This window comes from Zeus faber (assembly GCF_960531495.2).
Source record: "Zeus faber genome assembly, chromosome: 18".
In the NCBI taxonomy this organism is placed as follows: Eukaryota; Metazoa; Chordata; class Actinopteri; order Zeiformes; family Zeidae; genus Zeus; species Zeus faber.
In genome coordinates, this window is record NC_137210.1 from 13,675,627 (window position 1) to 13,697,247 (window position 21,621).

The 21,621-nt window shown below is 45.3% G+C and overlaps 2 protein-coding genes across 3 annotated transcripts in view; one reads left to right on the forward strand and one right to left on the reverse strand.

The window, feature by feature from the left end:
- asb11 (ankyrin repeat and SOCS box containing 11) overlaps positions 1–21,621 on the reverse strand; it is a gene marked incomplete at both ends in the record, with an annotated part of 142,967 nt that overhangs the window by 66,926 nt on the left and 54,420 nt on the right. The window lies entirely within an intron of this gene.
- On the forward strand, positions 8,067–20,474 carry srpx (sushi-repeat containing protein X-linked). Of its 2 annotated transcripts, XM_080019177.1 has the most exons (10): positions 8,067–8,179; positions 13,363–13,419; positions 15,189–15,377; positions 16,294–16,470; positions 17,632–17,758; positions 17,851–17,972; positions 18,368–18,547; positions 18,990–19,123; positions 19,731–19,852; positions 19,984–20,474. In XM_080019177.1, exons 1-10 carry the CDS (start codon positions 8,080–8,082, stop codon positions 20,165–20,167), a joined length of 1,392 nt encoding a protein of 463 aa, XP_079875303.1. In that variant the 5' UTR covers positions 8,067–8,079; the 3' UTR covers positions 20,168–20,474. The 2 variants fall into 2 exon arrangements, with proteins under 2 accessions (XP_079875303.1, XP_079875304.1); XM_080019178.1 differs by lacking the exon at positions 13,363–13,419 and having other exon boundaries at positions 8,111–8,179.

Genomic DNA, 21,621 nt, shown 5'->3' on the forward strand with positions numbered 1-21,621 from the left:
GAAGTCCTCCAGATCACAATCGAAGGGTACTCCGAGCCCACAACTCTCCCCAAAATCGATATCCAAACCCCCACAGCCTCCAGTGCCGTCGCCCAAACGTAAAAGCCCAGTCTCCTCCGTGGCCTCTCAATTCCCATTCGATTCCCATTCAATTCCAATTCCCATTCGATCCTCCTCTACATCTCCTTCTGACCACAAAGGACCGGCTTCTCCGTCCGCCAAGTTAAGATCCAAACGCGACCCTGCAGTCCTGTTATCACCAAAGACGATCACAAAAAAGAAGAGAGCTTCAAAGGAAATCGAAAAAGGCTTCCTTCATCTGAAAAACTCGACCCAGACACCTCAGAAGGCGTCGTCCAGCTGCGCCGCAACACCCATGGACACCGGCAAACTTCAGACAGGGGGAGAAGAGGGACCTGATCTGCAACGTCCTTCCTCCCGACACACAGGTATTTGAAACCCACAGTTTGATCAGCTCGCTAAGATCTCTTAATAATAACCACTAAATTAATATAACCATGATCTTGTAATGTAATGGAGGGGAAACACGTCTATAGAGAATCTACTGCAGCACTGTGTGACCGTCTCACCTCCTGCGCTTTACCAGAGATTTACAGAGACTTACATGAAAATCCGATGGCCGTTGGAGACACAGACCAAAATATTCCAGGGAAAGAATTGGAGCAGAGCAGTCTGCCAAATATGGTAAGCAGTGTGATGTTTCTTCGTTATTTATTGTGTTAGGGTGGAGAAAGACAGTATATACCCCATATATGTGGTCTATGTTTCTTCTTTGGGCTTGGTTGTTTTGGTCTACAATGTGTGCACTCCAGGGAAGGAAGCAGCAATGTTGAAGGTTAAATGACTTTTCCAGGAAAATATGCATAGCTCAGCATACTGCAGTGTGTGTGTGTGTGTGTGTAAGCCTCTTTCCACTTGGTGAAACACTGAAGTGAAACGTTGAACCATCAATTTTAATTGACCTGTTATTTTTTTTTTTTTTGCGGTTCTTTCTCACATAAATTGGATTTTCCAAGAACGAGTGTTTAACGCTCCTCAGCAATACTGAGTGATGAGGATTTAGAATGGGTATAAATAAATCTGAGCGTAACCCTTACAAACAAAGGTTATGATGAAGTATCTTGTGAATAACTCTCCAAAATTGTTACGACATAGGTGCAACCCTGAGGTGTAGTTGAGGATGTCACCTTGTTATACAATGCAGGCTTCTGAAATTTAATAATTCCCTCACAATTACTCAGAGTGTAATAAAACATTTTGAAATATATCAATTTGTCACATTGTAATGAATGAGTCTTGCTTTGACAGTGATTAAATCAGACTGCTTTCATTTCGCACCTCACTGCCCCTAATTAACCATATAACGCTTCTTTTTTTAGTCCAGATGGAATACTAAAGGATCCATATTCCCATCTCATCACCATGGTTTTTGTCATCCTCCCACAAACTTCTGCATCTCAGCCTGTGATGACGTTAGATGGGCCCCATCACGCAGGCATTTAACATAACTATAAATAATACTCTTTTCAGTTAAAAGCTGTGTTTAATTTTTATTGCGTGGTGCCGTTTAGCAATAAATAACACATCCATAAATTAGAAAGGGCAGGAAAGTTGCAAACAGTCGGCGACTGTTGACGTCAAGGTTTACTTGTCACAGGGAATCCATTTGTCGTGGGCCCATTCATTGTTGTTCTTATTTTTTGTGAGATTCTCGACCGGGTCTTGTTTAATTGTCCAGACTCCTCAATACCTTCAGTAATTCTATAGTTGTATTTCTACATTCTTTTCCCAGGAAAAGAGGAAGGCGACAGCTCGAAGGAGAGCTGTAAAAGCAGGAAGGACTCGGGGACAAAGCCATTCCAGGGGGAAGGAAGCGCTGACTCCTGATAAGAGCTCACCCAGGGAGCTCCCGAGAGACGCCAGCTCCTGTTCCATCAAGATGACGGTTTCACCACCCAAGAGTTTGGAGAATTCTCAGGTCGGGCCTCAAAGCAAGGAGAACCCCGACGAACAGGTCCAGTCCACGAATGATGAATGTGGTGAGAATGAAGCCTCTAGACATCACACACCAAAACATGGTGCACACATGTTTTGGGAATGTAGCTCGAGAGCTGCAAAACATGTCCGAACGACGTCGATGAAAGAGCAGCTGGAATCGACAGAAGTGAATCAAAGAGGAGAGGAAATGGACATTTATAATGAAAGTCATATAAAGGAGAGCTCTTCCACAGCTGAAGACGTGAAGAAGATAACGAGCTCGCCAAAAGTGGAGAAACCGCGAGCGTCTCCGGTGGACGTGAAAAGTCAGCCCGCCGACAGCATATCGACTCACGTTAAGGTCAACAGAGAAGATTCTGAAGTGAAGAACACAAATGAGAAAACAAAAAGTCCAACATCTATTGAAAATGTCAGAGGGCAAGCCAACAAGCATGAAGAAGTCAATAGTAAAAGAGGTGAAAATGAGACCCGGCATGCCAAATCAACTCAAAGAAAAGTTGAGATCAAGCCACGGAGGATGAGAGCCACACCTATAAAAGTCCAAAGCAAAACAGGGGAGTTAGAGAAAACAAAGAAACAAACTACACCTGCGAGGGTGAAAAGTGAGAAAATCAAAGGAATCAATTTACCTGTGAAGGGGAAGGTTAAGACTCGTGGAGTCTCATCCACTACAGTTCAAGATGGAAGTAAACTCCCAGAGTTTTGTGCAGTTGAAGATATAAGCAAGGCACAGAAAAAGGATTCAACTGCTGTCGAGAATGTCCCTAAAAAGATGGAAACTTCAGATGAGCAGAAAGCCGAAATCGGCGGCAGTGATGTCAAGAGAAACACAAAGGCGAAAGAGGATGTTAATATAAAGGAGAAAGCCAAGCCACCCGCAAAGGAAGGTAATAAACAAGCGGAAGATGGATTTGAACGTGACGAAATACAAAACACATCCGCGCAAGACGGAGAGGCTGAAGATGACCGGAGGGCCAGCCCTGTGAAGGTGAAAAGCGAGCCTGGAGGTGTTTCCAGCCATGCCCCACCACCTCAGAAGAATCCCATTGAAGTCGTCAGTCAACCGGCTACCTCACAGAGCACCAAGATGGCAGACGTGATTTCAGTGAGTGGCAGCAAATACCTCCAGGGACCAGAACCTCACGGGGGGGATCTCCTGCTTGTTTCAGACAGAGATGGACACGATCTTTCTCGACATGATTCAATGGACTCATGTAAAGATACCAAACTGCATTGGGGAGAAATCCTCAGTGACGCCGCCTCGCTCCTTCCGGCGGTGGGCGTGGCGGGGGCGGCCATAGGGCTCCTGAGTGGAGCTGTGGCGGGTGCGAGCGGCTTCCACCCGGACGGTGACATGGCGACCTCCACGGCCCCCGACAGACCCAGTCGAACGGAGCGCTTCCAAAAGCAGAGCGCAGTCGTCAGGCGCTCCCTATCCTCCTCCAGATCCTCCTCGACCTCGGAGCCAAATCACAGCTCTGAACCGAAACTGGGAGAAATTGACCACGAGGATGTACAGAGGGCTACTGCGATTGACATGGAGAGCTCCCAACAAGAACAGGAGGCGGAAGAGGGTTCAGGGGAGGATGTGAGAGAGGAAGCAGGGGGCGGCGAGGCAGAGGCGGGAGAAAATGGTGAACCGGAGGGGGGCGAGGAAGAGGAAAGCGGTGGGGAGGAAGAGAGCAGAGGGAAGAGCGATGACAGCAGCACGGAGGCAAGCTCCGTGGGAGAGAAAGAGGAGGGGGGAGGAGGGAGTTCAAAAGGTGACGAGGCAACGCGGGAAGGAGAGGGTACGGGGGGTGAGGGGGAGGGGAGCGAGTCGAGCCAGGGAGAGAATGGAGACGAGGACAAAGCAAATGAAAGTGATGATGACTCTGGGCACGCAGTGGAGCGCGCGAGCGCAGGGTCGGAGGAGGAGGAGGGGGCGCAGAATGGAGGAGGGGAGGGAGGAGAGTTGCAGTCTGGGCAGAGTGAGGAGGAGAGCGAGGGGGATGGGGAGAAGGAGGGGGAGGATGAAGAGGAGGGTGGGGAGTCAGCTGAAGAGGAAGATGTGGAGGATGTGGAGGAAGAACCAGGTGACAGACGTGACAGAGGAAAAGAAGTGGGTGCAGAAGACGAAGATGGTGAGGGAAACGATCAAGGAGAGGATGAAGAGGGTGAAGAAGAGGGTGAGGGTGAGGATGAAGAAGGAGAGGATGAAGAGGGTGAAGAAGAGGGTGAGGGTGAGGATGAAGAGGGTGAGGGAGAGGATGAAGAAGGAGAGGGAGAGGATGACGAGGGTGAAGAAGAGGGTGAGGATGAAGAGGGTGAGGGAGCAGATAAAGAAGGAGAGGGAGAGGATGAAGAGGGTGAAGAAGAGGTTGAGGAGGAAGAGGGTGAGGGAGAGGATGAAGAGGGTGAAGAAGAGGGTGAGGATGAAGAGGGTGAAGAAGAGGGTGAGGGTGAGGATGAAGAGGGTGAGGGAGCAGATAAAGAAGGAGAGGGAGAGGATGAAGAGGGTGAAGAAGAGGGTGAGGGTGATGATGAAGAGGATGAGGGAGAGGATGAAGAGGGTGAAGAAGAGGGTGAGGGTGATGATGAAGAGGATGAGGGAGAGGATGAAGAGGGTGAGGGAGAGGATGAAGAAGGAGAGGGAGCAGATAAAGAAGGAGAGGGAGAGGATGAAGAGGGTGAAGAAGAGGATGAGGGAGAGGATGAAGAGGGTGAAGAAGAGGGTGAGGGTGATGATGAAGAGGATGAGGGAGAGGATGAAGAGGGTGAAGAAGAGGGTGAGGGTGATGATGAAGAGGATGAGGGAGAGGATGAAGAGGGTGAGGGAGAGGATGAAGAAGGAGAGGGAGAGGATGAAGAGGGTGAAGAAGAGGGTGAGGGAGAGGATGACGGTGTTGAGGGAGAATATGGAGAGGATGAAGGGGGTGAAGAAGAGGGCCAGGAAGAGGATGAAGAGCAGGAAGGTGAAGAAGAGGAGGAGGAGGAGGAGGAGGAGGAGGAAGGAAGTGAAGGTGAAGAGGAGGAAGGAAAGAGAACAGGGACCAATTTGAAGGAAAATAAAGATGTGAGTTCAGAGGCTGAGGAGGAAGAGGGGGCAAATGAGGAAGAGGAGAGTGAAGAAGTGGATGACTATCAAGAAGAGAGTGAAAAGGCGAAAGAAAAAATGAATGTGGAGTCAAAGAAGGAAGGGCTCAAAAGTGGGAAACTGAAGGACGCAGATGATGGCGAGGAAGAGGAGGAGGAAGGCAGCGCAGAAGATGCAGCCTTGGTGGAAGAGGACGATGAGGAGGGCGAAGGAGAGGATGAGGAAGAGGGCGAGGAGGAGAATGAGGCAAGGGAACCAGAGGAGGGGCGGGAAGGGGGAGAAGGAAGAGAAGAGGATGGGGAGGATGAAGAAGTAGAAGAGGAGGAGGAGGAAGAGGAGGAGGAGGAGGAGGAGGATGAAGAAGAGGAGGGAAGCGATAAGAAAAGAAAGGAGAATCCCAAAACTATAGAGGCAGGGGTGGAGGTGGGGGAGGATGATGAGGGTGATGAAGAGGATGGAGGAGAAGAAGAAGAGGAGGAAGAGGAAGAAGAAGAAGAAGAAGAAGAAGAAGAAGAAGAAGAAGAAGAATGTGAGGTAGAGGTGAAATCCACTCAGGCCAAAAAGAAACCTCCTTCTAAGGCTGCCCCTGAAGAGAGCAAGGTGAAGCAGCAGGTGAAGCAGCAGGGGAAGCAGAAGATGAAGCAGCAGATGAAGCAAGAGGTGATCCCACCCAAACCAGCGGCCCGCACCAAGCCGGGGCCCGCAGGGGGGACGCCGGACCCCCAGCAGTTCTGGAACAACGTGCTGCCTCAGTACTTGGACCTGCAGTGAAGTGGAGATCTCTCGTCCTACGGATGGAGCGTCAGAGGTTTGAGAAGAGCCCGTTTATTCATTGTAGGTTTCCTGTTGAAGTGTCCTTGAATGTCACGTTGGACTCCAGCTGCAACTGTTCAAGCACTATGAGTCATCCTTGAAATGTCCGCCCTAAAACCTATGAATGTTTTTAAAAAAGGTTGGCCACTGGAGACTTGGCCACTTAAATTAAGCATTTTACGTACTGTACTCTACCACTGTATACTATACATTACATATTACAAAACCTTGTAGACCTTGTTCCAAACCTTTGTAAAGTTCTTTTTAAAAATGTTAAATAGGTACATTATTTATTTTTGAAAGGTGTACATATTATTCTCCAGGCTGTTATAAATGCATTTGGACTTTGTGCTTTTTATTGTCATCTATGATGTAAGTTGATCAGGGTGGCAAGAGCTTTACGGTGCAGTTGCCCACAGCGTAATTAGTCGGGTACATAATAATAATAGTCATAATAATGGTAAAATGAACATCAATAATAATAATAATAATAACAATAATAATATAATAGTCATAATCATGTTAAAATTGAAATCAACATTGATGATAATAATAATAATAATAATAATAATAATAATAATAATTATTATTATTATTATTGTTATTATTATTATTATTATTATTATTATTATTATTATTATTATTATTATGGTCATAATAATGTTAAAATCATAACCAACAATGATAATAGTTATAATAATAAGGTTATTAAAAAAAAAAAAAAAAAAAGTATTTCAAGCATGCAGCAATATGCAAAACGCAATAAAACTGTGCTAAAGTAACACTGAGAGAAAATAGCAAAATTTGCAAAATGGAGATGAAACCCAGAGGACAACTAAAAAAATAAGGACTTATTGAGCAGAGCTTGTGAAACTGTGTTATTACACCTGAAAGTAAACACTGACTACTCAGATATTCCCATTTAGTGGACGGTGATCTGGGACTGGGGTTTCTTTCCGGAACCATGGAGAACACGGGACGTGACCCCCAGGTGAAAAACGGCAGAGTAGGCCTGCACCAAGTGACGGGTTCCCTCCCTCTTCCCCTGCCCCCGTCCCTGGGGAACTACAGAGCCAGAGCCTTACAGACCAGAGCTTCATCCATCACACACCTCACCCCAACCCCTTCCGCTTCCGCAACTTCATGTAGGGACTCGCCCGGCGGCAGGATGGATATGAATTACAGTGATGGCCTTGAGTCAAAAAAAAAAACAAAAAAAACGTAACTATTATTTAGCTTGACCCATAATGTTTGCATTCAACTGTCATTGTGTGAGCTTGAAAAAAAAATAAACCTCCAAAAAAGAAAAGAACACCACCATCTTAATTCGACCCATTTCTGCATCCTCTGAGTAATGCTGCATTCCAGGGAAGTCGGAAATCGATCATTCGGGGGGGCCTCTATTAGGTAATGCCTCTATTATGTAATGCCTCTATTGCGGAAAACATGGACATCCGCAGTAAATGTGTTTGCCTGGCAAGCTTGGGGACCCTGCAAAAATCTGCGCCGGAGTCGTTTTCCAGATCGTCCCTTCAAGTCGAAACCAAGCAACCGCCTTGAAATTCCCGAGTCAAACGGCCGTCCCCATGCGCCTTCTCCAAGTTGGAGGTCGGATATTTCCGAGTTCCAACTCTATTAGAATGCAGCAATCCTGAGACGCGGCGCTGCTGACGTCGTCAGGTGACGTCTTCGGGTTAGTGTCCCAGGGATACGTTTTGTTAAAGTCATCCAAAAAAAGTTTTGTTAAAAGGGTTTTGTTGTGCCGTTAAATACTCCGAATTTTTATTTTTATTTTTTAGTCTATCCTCTGTTGTATTTCTTTTCAATAAAAAATAAAATAAAATAAAATATATTATTATCTATTGATTCTTTTTACACGTCAAGTTATTTTATGACGATGAAATACCTGCTGCAATATTACGATACAGTTTCCCCGCAGTCCTTCGTTTGTGTTTCTGTTGTCTTCGTTGTTCGCACAGCTTTGTTCATTCAAAAAAAAAAAAAAAAATATAATAATAATAATAATAATAATAAAAAGAAAAAGAAAAAGAAAAAGAAAATAAAGAATAAACTTTCAGCGTGGACGCGCCGCCCGGGGCCTCACGCGTGCAGCCCCGTCCCGGCGAGTCTGGGCTTTTGTGGAGCAGGGGGCGGACCCTCGCCGAGCAGGAATGCGCTGGAAGTTTTCCTGCAGGCAGAAGAGCCTCGACATGGACATCAGTCCGCTGGTTCTCCTGCTGGTCCAGGTCTGCTTCAGCCTCGGGCACGAAGGTGAGTTTGACGAAGCAGAGGTTTTTTTTTTTTTTGTTATGTTTTTTTTTTGTTTTTGTTTGTTTGTTTTTTTTGTGTTTTGTTTTTTTCAAATACTATCAACGTCTATTGTGTGTCACCGGACCACGACTAATAAAATAACACGTTGGAATTATGTATTTAACGTTGCTGTTTTTTTTTTTGTTTTTTTTGTATTACTTTAGTTCGCTGACAGTTCTCTGTTCTTTCAATGGGCCCCTTCCTCCACCGCTGGGGTTCGGGGAACATCAGGAGTGTTTACGTGGAGGGGGCTGGATGCGGGGGGAGTACAGTGTGCATCTGGGGAGAGAGCTCTACTACTCAATGTTATGAATGAAAACATACTGAGCCAGTGCTCCCTGTGTCTCCTTAAACACAATTTCAATTTTTTATGAGCACAAATCACAGCTATTTCACTTTTTCTTTCTGCAAGGTCACTCATTTATCTTTTGTTATACACTGTAGTATAGTAATAATAAGTACAGTAGAGTGTTGCTGCATGTTTGGTAAGCATTCATGTATTTATTGTCTGTCTTTAACAAACTAGGGCTGCTGAGTACAGTAAAACGGTGAATAGATGGTTCCAACTTGCTCGATTTTGCTGGAAAAATGCCCACTGTCTCACATCCAACACATGAAAAACATGCACACCCAGGCCTGTGCAGACGAATGGATCCAGAGAGCAGGCGCTGTAGCCTGCGGTGGAAGCAGCTCGATGGACAGTAATGAGAAGCTGAAAGCACTTCAAAGCTCAGATGAAACATAGCTGCATTCGAGTTGGAAAAGTATATAACCTACTTACGGATAGCTGTGTGTGTGTGTGTGTGTGTGTGTGTGTGTGTGTGTGCAAGATAGACAGAGAGAGAGAGAGACTTTGTTTATTTTGTGTCGGTCTTGAACATTGGTGTGGTTCTCGACTCATCTATGACTGTACATGCCAAAACATGAACGGCAGCTGTGGGTAGATTTACTGTACAGTGACAGGGTAAACAGAGCTTGTAAAACTAACGTTCAGGTCACCCAGGCATGTGTGGTTGTGTGTGTGTGTGTGTGTGTGTGTGTGTGTGTGTGTGTGTGTGTGTGTGTGTGTGTGTGTGTGTGTGTGTGTGTTTATGAGGAGTTTATTTTACGGGGGCAGTGTTTGTGTTTGTTTTTCGGGGGTATTACCCTATTATCAGTTGTTTGTTCACGCCATAAGATGCAGCTGGAGCAGCATTGGAGTTAATGGGGGTCTCCACCTTTTGAGTGTGCTTTTTGGGGAGTGTGAATATTTAAGGGAGCTCCAGCCGGGCCACTTAAAAAAAACAAACCGCCCTTAGCTTCTGTTCATTGCTGCTTACTCAAGTAAAAACCTTTCAAATAAACTGTAGAAGAAGTCAGATCACATTTTCCTATGGTCTGTATGTGGATCTGTAGTGGATACATTGCCCTAAAGTTGAGTTATGTAATCAAGTGAAATATTTCACAGGCAGCACTTGCAATAAGAGAATAGTTTATTCAATTTTTTTTTCCCATTGTAATAGATAGATAGATAGATAGATAGATAGATAGATAGATAGATAGATAGATAGATAGATAGATAGATAGATAGATAAATATATAGATAGATAGATAGATAGATAGATCGATAGATAGATAGATAGATATATAGATAGATAGATAGATAGATAGATAGATAGATAGATAGATAGATAGATAGATAGATATTTAAAAGTGAAAAGCAGAATTGAGGTTACCAGGGTCCATTGGTTAACCACGGAGCAGTATAGACATAGTAAGTAAGGAATCATCTGCAAGCTGTTTCAAACGAATGATGTAATGTTCCCTGTAATTATGGGATGGAGAGCGAGAGAGAGCAAGAGAGACAGAGAGAGAGAGCGCCTTTATTTAAGATAGTCTTTCCTGGAATCGTAATGCTCTCTGAGATGAAAATACACCATCTCAGAATGCAACCCTCCTAACCTTTAGGCGGATATATTACGGCATTATCAGGCCAAATGTTAAACTTTATTTCGTCAGCGTTCAGCATATATCCATCTATCAGAGGTAACCTTTGCAATAGGAAGGAATTGGGGGGGAGGTTGACGCTGAATACCCAGGCCCTTGACAGATTTATTACGAACGAGTTTGGATCAATTACAGCTCACATTCTGTGTTTGGCGGTTGGATCTGCGCTCCGGGGGCGTCGATGTGGTGAATGCATAACGAGATAGATAAGAGGAGACATCATCATCATCCCTGTCGGCCTTCTATTCCACACTTTACCTACCGTTCCACAGTATGACATTTTGTCTACCCTGTTGTCAGTGACACAATGCTCCTTTTTTGTGTCCAAATCAATTATCATTAAAATAAACTAGATATTGAAACCATGTAAAATAGAAAAAAAATCTCACGCTCAATTTGAAACCAGTGACAACAATTTAAGTTTCATTCATTTTGGGAGTTTTGTGGCTTAAAAGTCTTAAAATGTCAGGCGGTGAGAATGTGTTATAGACAGTGAAAAGGCCTCCAAATGCTTTATTTTTCTAACATTTTTAACTAATTAACAAATTATGTCACAAATCGAACAAACTCAAAGTCTCTCAACTTAATAGACACAGTACGTGAATAAACAAAATACGTATTATTTTACTAAATAAAAACCTCCTACCATGTATCTCAATGTTTTTACCCCCCTTAAAAAACTGTAATTTACCCATTTATAATGAGTCATTTAGATTGTTTTGATGTTTTTTCGATTGTGAACATGTACATAGATTATGTAGAACTGAGTACATGTGTGTTTGATAAGTTGGAGAGAGAGGCTTTCAAGGAGGAGAAAAACGACACGAGGTTTTACAGAGTAAAGACCTTCTGTGCTGCCTGTACCTGCCTCTCATATCGAGTTGAATGAGCCAATGTTCTCGTGAGCCCGTATCTGTCTCGGGGGAAATATGTAGCTCCCGTCAATTCAGCCTCGCAGGCGCACGGGTCTCCCCAGAGCCCCGTCTGTCTGGGATCCTCTTGTTGAGAGCGATTGAACACGAGCGCAGAAACACTGCGATAACGTGGAGCCCAGGGGATCGCTGGTGCTCTGGAGCTGCTGAGACATAACCCTAACCCTGACGTTGTTACAGTTACAGGGTTACAATCGTTGAAAATATCAGTGGTATCAGCGGTCTATAATCAATGGTCTGCTCTCGGGAAGAAAGAAAAAAAAAAAAGACAGAACTGTGCAGCAACCCTGCTGTTTGTTTCGTTATCATGGCAGATGTTGGTGGTCGTCATTATAACTTCTCCATGGGCTGCGAGACGTCTGCTGGCTTGTTAGGGAGCTGATCAATGGACGGGCGTAGTTGGCTGCCAGCGGATTTGCATGAAAGCCAAAAAAACGACACACACACGCAAGCGCACCCACACCTGTAATTGGTTTTCCATGCTTTATACCGTTTCTTCCATTAATAGCTTCTTGATTACAATCCGCTAAACCCTTTGCCTTAGACAGCTTAATGTGACTCACGTGGATTTTCTGAGATGAAACCCTGCTGTGGGATCTGACTCCTCCAACCTCAGTTTTCGTTGTTTTGTGTGTGTGTGCGTGTGTGTGTGTGTGTGTGTGTGTGTGTGTGTGTGTGTGTGTGTGTGTCTGTTGGTATTTGCTAATGGCTTACAGCATCTGGCACCTAGACGACTTTTATTAGTTTGACAGAAAAACCAGGATGAGAAGGGGGCAGAAACCGACACTGCGGATGCATTCTCTCCTCGTTTTAGTGCTGTAGTTGCAGTGTCAGTTTCATGGACTCACATACGGCTGATATATGAGGCGGCGTGAGCTCATGGCCTCTGGTCGCAGGGAACACTCCTCTCTTGTGCCCAATGGGGACGCTGAACAGAGGACACATTCAAGCTAGGATTCATAACATCCTGGGGCCGAGACCGAAAGCCCCCTCTTCCTCTGCCCCGAACCTCTTTCCTACGCCCGTTTCCTCATTCCACTCCGAATTTGCACTTCCTGACCTCCTAGATCACACATATTATCTCCTCTACCCTAAAATGAACCACCCCGTTCCCGGCTCATCCCAGTTCACCTCATGTTCAGTGGAACTGCTCCACCAGCACCTCAGACCTGTCTGACATCCACCAGCCACTGAACTCTCTCTCCTTTCATGGCTCCTCTAGAAGCTACTGCTCATTTTAAAGTTGAATTTAAAACAGTCTTTGGCCAGTGTTTTAAAGTGGCAATCTGAAAGATTCTAATTTATTTTGTAAAGAAATACCATATTTAATTATTTTCTTTAGCTGGAACTTCATAAGGTACAGCCAGTTGTTGGCGGGGTCCGCCTTTCCCGCCAAGAATGCACTGATCGGTCAACGGCAGCTGTGGTGAATTTGATAAACCCGTGTTGCTAGTTGTAGTGCGTAAACTGACGATATGGAGGAACATTCACAAAAAAGAACAGCTGTGACAAAAAAAATAGGTCCACCCTGTCATGTGACCAAGAAAACAAACCAATTGATCACAAGGCGGCCAAACCTCAGAGAAAAGAAAGTGGCACAAAGTTTAGTGTACGAGGGTAAACCAATATGTAAAGAAACAAAATTGAATGGAATTCTGGGACTTGTATCGTAATCCACCCGACATGGACAGTCTTTTTGATTTACATTGTACTGTTGAAATGAGGAATCGCTCCACTTTGATATTCCTCGGGGCACTCTGGAAAGATCCGCCGATCGATATGGGCGGTGAAGGCACAGTAAGTACAATCCGTGGTGAAGCGCACAGCGGTGAGTCCAGTGGAACAAAACATCTTTTAAACAGATTTTCTGTTTCGAAAAGCTGTTTTTTTTTTGTCAGTTGCACCACGAGGCCTCTGGGTTGAACAAAGTGAATCTTTGTATCGAGTGAGGATTCACTTTTCCAAGCCAGCTGGAAAGCGATGATCCTCTGGGGCTTTACTCTCTCTGCATGTGTCACGTCCCTCGCTGATCATCCTGTGTTGGATTTTCGATGATGTTTAGCAATGCTCCGTTTTTGGGAGGAGGCACAATCTTTATTATTATCATTTTTTTTTTTTAAGACGGACCTTTCAAACATTGCTAAACATCCTGAATGCAGCACAAGTTATTAGTTGCTTTCTTTCTCTCTCTCTCTCTCTTTCTCTCTCCTGCATTTTTCCCCTCAGGCTCAGGACAGTATTCCTATGGAGACGAAGAAGATTGGAATGCTCAGAGATATAAAGGTGACCGTGACACTAAGTGCTCTGCTAAGTTCAGTATAACGGGCACGCACGCACGCGCACGCGCACACACACGCACGCATGCGCTCATACACGCGCACACACACACACACACACACACACACACACACACACACACACACACACACGTGCGTGCGCACATGCACGCACACCCAAAGAATGAATAGAAAGTGAGGACCGGCCGAAATGTACCCGGACACAGACGCACAGACTGTCTCTTTGGTTTAGAAAGAAAATAAAATATACAGCAAACAAAATTAAATATGATAAATCAGACATGAGTACTCTCACCTAATACTCAACCTTAAAAAACAAAACTTAGAAGAGAAAAATGACAAAAGAAAGAACTCCGACATACACAGATCCCCACGGACGGTGTTTGAAGTCCAAATTTGACCGCAAGGATATTTCACACCAGGAATTTGATTCGATTCAATTAAAAGGTAATTCTTTTAAAATGTTAAAACATCACCCCTCCTCCCCCGTTAAGAGGTGGCGTCACACCTCTTCTAGCTTTCTAGCTCGTCGAGTTAAAAAAAAACCCAACTGACACAGTTCCTTCGAAGCAGCCTCCAGATTTTAAACTCTCGGTTTAGCGAGACACGGAACATTTCGGTCCATGCCAATCCCAACTCTGCTTCTCCTCTCTTGCGTAAAAAGCTTCAACGTAGTATTATTTTACTCTGACTGTACTGGTTGTGGAGATACTGCCAAAACACACACACACACACACACACACACACACACACAGTCACAGAGTGGAGAGAGTGGAGAGAGAGAGAGAGAGAGAGAGAGAAAGAGAGCTCTAAGGCTCTCGTGGTTGTTAATGACAGTAATGTACTGCCCACATACCATATGTTTAAATTTGTTATTTTGTTATTTGGTGTCTGTTTAAAAAGAAAAGCCCTATTTAACTTCATTATTTTTTCTGTAAAAACACTACTTCAAAATTGTGAGAGAGAGAGAGAGAGAGAGAGAGAGAGAGAGAGCCTGTTGCTCTACACGGGTGTGTGTCTCCTGCCAGGCAGAAATCGAATGCAGATTGTCCCTGCGTCGCAATACAAACCTCATGGCCTCCTTGGAGTGTTTTGAGCGAAATCAGAGGTACTGACTCCTGGGGTGGGGTGGGAGCCATTTCCCCTGTTCTGATGGAGCTTTATCACTCGTGTTTGTTGCTTAATTTATATTTAGATAGATAAATGCCACTTCATGAATAGCCAGAAGCTTTTAGCGTTGGACTTGACTGAACCATTAACGGGCAGCTGATTTTTTAAACAAAAGAGGATGATAACGGCCAACAAATGGTGCTGCACTCCACCAACACGGTGTGTGCTCACTATGTCCCAACACACACACACACACACACACACACACACACACACACTCCACACACACTTGAAGACTCAAGCCCTCTCAAAAATGTTCTATCTCAATTTTCTTGCTGCTCGGAGAACCGATGTGGACGATGGATCTGAGCCGATAAGGTAAAGGAAAGCCACCGTATCCGCCTGCGTTGAGGCAATCGGTAGGTTTTCCCTTGCTCTGCCATCTCTCATGGATTACTTTCATTGCTTTTAACAACTTTTGGGGTGAGTATCGAACACACAGTACCGGTTCTGTTATAGCTCGGAAAGTTCCAGACCTTCTAAAGGACAGTAAATGTTTGTGTGCAAATTTGTGAGTGCAAATTGAACTGGTCAAATGGGAGCCGCTGTATTTTCTGTCTCTCGTCTGGTCTCCTTCCCTGCCAGGGGCCCCGTGGTGCGCCCCCATCAAGGTGAAGCATGGCGACGTGAGCTGCCGCAGCGCCCGGGGCGAGCACCTCAAGAACGTGATGGGAGCGCGATGCAAGATCCGCTGCAAGAGAGGCTACGAGTCGGAGGGCTCCGAGGTGGTGTGCATGGCCACCAAACACTGGTCGGCCAACTACGCCTGCCGCGGTAAGGGAACGCGCACGGCCAACGGAGCCTGCAAATTCTCGTCCTTTTGTTGTTTTCTCGTGAGAATGTTGTCTGCTTCTCTAATTCACAATTCTAATGATATTAAAGGCCAAATGAGTGAGTTTGAGCCCATTTATTGGTCAACACACACCGCTGACCATTCTCCTGATGATGGCTCACATGGGTCGATTTTTAATATTGTCTCTATTTTCGGGTTTTGACACCGGTGTTCCATTTAAAGATACTAAAACAGATCTGACTGAAGCAATTAAGTATCAAAGTTATTTTATTTTACTTAATCTCTTTCAAAGTAAAGCTATTATGGAAGTACAAGTACAAGTTTTGTGTACTCTAATCACCTCTGGACATACAACACATATTATTGCTACAATATTACTACACATAATATTCCGTTAGAACATACAGTACGTGTAATGTTGACAAATCCAGAGATTGGGTGGGTTATGTTAAAATATTAAATGCACTCTAATGCATTCTAATTTAGGAGGCATGATTAATAATGTCCACTGAAAAAAGTCATTGCACATGTAATTATGACGTTATGACTTTTCTTATTTTGCTTTTAACCAGAGAAGTTGATTTGTAGTTCTCCACATTCAAGGAGAACTGCTGAGTTTGAAACAACAAACTTGCCGTAATTTAACATAAAACCTTTTCTTCTTCTTCTATAGAATTGCATGTTAAATTTTGTTGAATAAAATTACATTTACACACAAAACCTTTCCCCTGACACCAATGTGTGTATAATTCAATATATCAACTATCGACTTTGACCTTTCGGACAGTGAAATATTCATTAAAAAGTGGTCATCGCCGATACCCGAACGCACACAAACGCTGAGCGCCATCAAACGAGCCAAAGCAAATGTTGAAACAGGACTTTTCGTCTTATCAGAGGTTCGGTGCCCGAAGCTCAACATGCCTGTGAACGGCGGCTACAAGTGTTCTGACGGCTCCTACTTCAACTCCCGCTGCGAATTCTTCTGCTCGCCGGGCTACACACTGAAGGGCCCCAAGACGACCACGTGCCAGCACAACAAGGTCTGGACCGCCGGGGACGCCACCTGTGTCGGTGAGCCTCTGTGTATTATATATTTATAATGTGTCATTTGTTATGTATTTGTTTGTGTTTATGTGGCTGCTCATAACTCTGGCTCCATCTCTGTGATGCTTACAGCAGACATTGGGACCATGGGACATGTTTAAGACTCATATAGTGAAATACGATTGATTTTTAATAAAAGATCAAATAAAATAGGTCTGAAGTTTATCCTGATTTCTATATCATGCATTTGGAGTTCCCGCCATGCTCTATAATATCATAAAAGTAAACCACGCGATACTCAAATTCATGCGATGCGGAATATCTGCACTTTGACCAGTACTGCATGGCCAGTTTTCACAGTAAGAAAGATTCTTATTTAGCCTTAATCTGTTGCTAATAGCCCTAAATGTAAACAGTAATGCATAAAATGAGTGGTACTGGTTCCAAAATAATCAAAGGGGGGGAAAATGAAGAACATTCATCACACTCTCTGATTCCTGTTCATTCAGCCGCAGTGTAGAAAGATTTAATTGAATTAGGACCTTTTGAAGATGACATATGAAGTGGGCCGTCTCCAGGCCCACTGGATTAGAGTCCGCCATTAAGAAAATCCCTCATATAATCCAAAATAACGAGCTGGGTAATTCCACCAGGTCAGTCAACAGAAGTGCGCGTACACATACACACACACACACACACACAAAAATGGACAAAACCCCACAGCCGCAAACACACACACACACGCACACACACACACACACACACACACACACACACACACACACACACACACACACACACACACACACACACACACACACACACACAAATGATTGAGATCTTACAACTTTGGGTTCTCTTCTTCTGAAAACGGCAGACAGAGTGTGAAAATGACACCACTTTTTTCACAGGACAGTTTCTTATAATGATTGTGTTTATGTCATCATACACATGGCCGGATAAGCTAACAGCCCCGATAAAGGTCGCGTAATAATAGGGTGTGTCTCTGCCGCTCGGTTAGAATGAACCTCTCTGCTTCATTTCCACCTAATGGCTTTTTCATTGGGGAAAAAAAAACGTATTTTTGTTTCATTTAATCCTCAAAGGCTCCTATCTTTTATGTGGCTCCAGACACTTCAAATTTTCATGTCATCTGACCGTCTTCCATCTCTCCGTCTCTTTCTGAAGATATGGACGCTCCCGTGATCAAGTGTCCCAACCTGAAGGACAAGTGGGCGGAGCCCGGAAAACTGACGGCCCGGGTCACCTGGGACACGCCGGAGGGGACGGACACGGCGGACGGCGTCCTCACCGAGTCAGTGCTGCATCCGCGCCTCCCGCCTCACCTCCAGAAAGCTCTCTCCGCTTTGCGTTTGTATTCAGGGCGTCTTTATCTGTGTTGTTCAGCGTGATCCTGAAAGGGAAGCCTTCAAAGTCTCACTTACCCGAGGGGCTCCACAAGATGTCCTACACTGTCCTCGACCGTGCCGGGAACAAAGGATCGTGCCGATTCTCCGTCAGGGTGCGAGGTGAGGCTCTGAACAACCAGTGGAGAGAGACAGAGGATATTTATAACAGGAGTGATACACGATGGCTGATGGGGGTTATTCTGCCATGATGACCGGCTGGCTGCACATTAACCCGCTTATTACACAGATACTTAATATTGAGGTGAAGTGATTTTATGACCCGTCGTCGTACGTCTAGTCTAAGAGCTTCCACGAGGAAAAATAGTCGACAGCGATGTAGCTCAATGTATGGAGTGAAGCCAGGCGTAGAAATGGTCGCCTGTGACACCGGTCATTATCAACACACGGCGGTCAACATTCAGAAATAACCGCTGACTGCTGCTATTGACCAGTCGGATTCGAGTATTCTATTACGAAAGATTCATCTGACTAGTTTCCTCCTCCGTCCTGTGCAGTCCGTCGCTGCAGTCCCCTGTTTGCTCCCGACAACGGCCACATGAAGTGCAACAGCGACGGGGATAACTACGGCGCCACCTGCGAGTTCAAGTGCATGGGTGGCTTCGAGCTGCAGGGCAGTGCCGCCAGGGTGTGCCAGTCAGGACTCACCTGGTCCGGCACCGACGCCAACTGTGCACGTATGTACACACACTCATATTGACACACACCCTACCCCACCTAGCCTTTGCTTATCTGAGCTAAAACGATTAGAATCGAGCGCATTGGAGGCGAAATTGGGCGTGTGGGCTGTGTCATAGCGAGCTGTCCATCGATCGGAAACATCCCACCGATCAATAATGGGCGGCCCCTGCAATCGACCAGCTACCATCTACGAGACCCGAATAAGAGGGCCGCTGTCTGATGGGAGAGAGAGTGTTTTGCAGCTCTCATCTTATGTAACATCCCCTCACCGCAGCAATCTCTCCTATTTATTTCCCCTTTCGCAGTCGATCGCAGCCCGGCGCACTGTTCCCTATAAAATTCTGATTACATACTGAATAAGCGTGTCTGTGCAGGCGCCATCTGCACGTCAAAGCGATTTTCCGTCGCCTCATGCTAATGCCGATTCATTCGTCGCAGCCATGAACATCAACGTGGGCGTGCGCAGCGCCGCCGCTCTGCTGGACCAGTTCTACGAGAAGCGACGGCTGCTGGTGATCTCCGCCCCGACCGCCGCCAACCACTACTACCGCTTCCAGATGACCAACCTGCAGGTGAGAGGAGAGGGAACCAAAACGGGAAGGAGGAATCAAGGGGAATGAAGGGTTGATAGGGCTCAGATGGATTTGGGAGATAGAAGCAGCGTGTGCGTGCGTGCGCGCGCGCGTGCGTGCGTGCGTGCGGAGGAGGTGATAAGCGTGGGGGGGTTGGTTTGCGCTTGGAATCCATCAGCTTAATTGAGTAAAATAAAAAAAATGTGATGAGAATGAGAATGTCAGGGAAATGAGCCACTGAGGCTCTGATAAGGCTGTTTTCCTGGGGTTGAATGTTTTTCCTTGCCTCCTGACAGACAATTATAGTGGATTCTCCCGCGAAAGGTTCTGACCTTTCCAGAGCGACTGTTTGTGCGATGTGAGAATCGGGAGAGAGAGCGACCTCAACTCACAGCCGATGGACCTCGGGCAGCGTTATTTTATTTTTTCTACCGTGATCGAGAGACCTTCATGCTGCCCGTGCTAATTAGCGCTAGCTTTCGCCTCAATACAGAGTGTTAAGACCGTGAACTATGAACCCATGGATGTTTCCTTCTCTTCTCTCATGCTTGTGTGTGTGTGTGTGTGTGTGTGTGTGTGTGTGTGTGTGTGTGTGTTCTGTGACCAGCCAGCCCAGTGCGGCCTGGATCTCAGGCATGTGTCCGTGATCGAGCTTGTCGGGACGTACCCGGCCCAGGTCGGTCGTATCCGACACCGGCTTCTTACCCCGGGACTCGCCCTGCAGCTCAGGTACACACACTCACACACGCACGCACACGCACACACACACACACACACACACACACACACACTTGCACCATTTCAATAGATAATAATGAGATTCTGTCCACCTGCATACCTAAATAATGTGTATTATTTAGGTTACTGCTCCAGCTTTCACAGAGGTCCTTCAACATGGTGCTGTTAGACAAGCAGGGCATCGACAAGCAGCGCTACACCTTCCCCATCACGTCGGCCGAGATCTTCACCACCATCGACACCTTCCCCCTCCGCAAGGACGAGATGGTGCTGCAGCAGGAGATGGGTCAAAACTGCCAATCCTAAAACTCCCGATATGCCGCCAAGCCGCCACGTGCCCCCCCCCTCCCATTCACGTAGACAGACTGTAATTCCCCCAAAACGGTTCCAGTCACTGGGATCCGTCACACCACCCACGCTCTGAATCAACCTGAGCTCATATCGTCTCCCCTTTCTGTCTGAATGCAGTCGCTCTGGGCGCAAGGTGTGTGTGTGTGTGTGTGTGTGTGTGTGTGTGTGTGTGTGTGTGTGTGTGTGTGTGTGTGCGTGTGTGTGTGTGTGTGTGTGTGTGCGTGTGTTAGAGAGTCACGATAGCCGATATTTGCCATCTGATTTCCAGCAATTGAGGCACGGAACTTACTGAATCTAGGTCTGAATGAGAATCTCAATCTGGTCACAGAATAACAGAATGGGTCATTTGTTACAATCATATTGATTCTTTGATATTTTTGTTCTATCTATATTTTGTTTTAATTATTCTTTTCAACACAGAGTTATGGTTAGAGCTCCATACCGGTCTTAGCTGGTTTTAGCCCTTTAACCCTATTTCCATGTTAAAGCGTTGGCACTTAAAAAAATACAAAATAGAGCCAAATGAAGTAACTTTGACTAAAATAGGTATTAACGTAATTGTCATAATTTTAAGGTGGATACAAATCTAAAAATATGAGCTTTCATCAGAAAATGGTCAGGGGTAAATTTCTTTTATGTATTTATGTTTCCTTTTTTGTCAAAATAGCCATTTATTCAGACAATTTTCTACAGGTATATATATAAAACTATATGTACAATACAAGACAGTTATGCTGGTCTATCTGTGTGCTGTACAAAAAAATATGTTTAAATGTAAACAATACAGATTAAATGTCTTTCAAAACCGCCAAAGATGATGGGACGTGTTCACTGTTTGTGTCAAGTGGAATAAAGTGTGATTGGAGGAATGTGTGGAAGGTTTTGCATTCTACAGTATATTAATGCTTCACGTTGCTTCACACTCGAAACAGACCTCTTTCAGTATGCCGTTTAAATTATTTATCATAAGAAAAGAACAGAAAAAAAAGATTTGTATGGAAAGGAATGTGCCGTTTATTTCAAAATATTCTCGTAACACGTTTGAGACAAAATAGGTTTGGTACTTGGGGACGCACAACAGAAATAGTACATGCCGTAAGTCTCGAGCTTCTGCAGTATTGCATGTGTCTCTTCATCTACATGAAACCGTACAGTAAAATGCCATTTTAAATACATTTCTCATGTGCGCTGCGAATTCATGTTTTTTTTTTTTTTTTTTTCCCCTCTGGGAGGTCGGAGCGGAGGCTTCAACCGGGGCGGAGGTGGTGTTCCAACATCCCACGTGAAGTGGCGTCGCACCCCGGCATCAAAAAGATTTTCTCATCGAGGTGATTCATTGCGCGGTGCTGGTGCCCCGGGCGGCTGGGGCGGGGTGGGTGGGGGGCAAGATGACAGTCAGTGACTCTCTA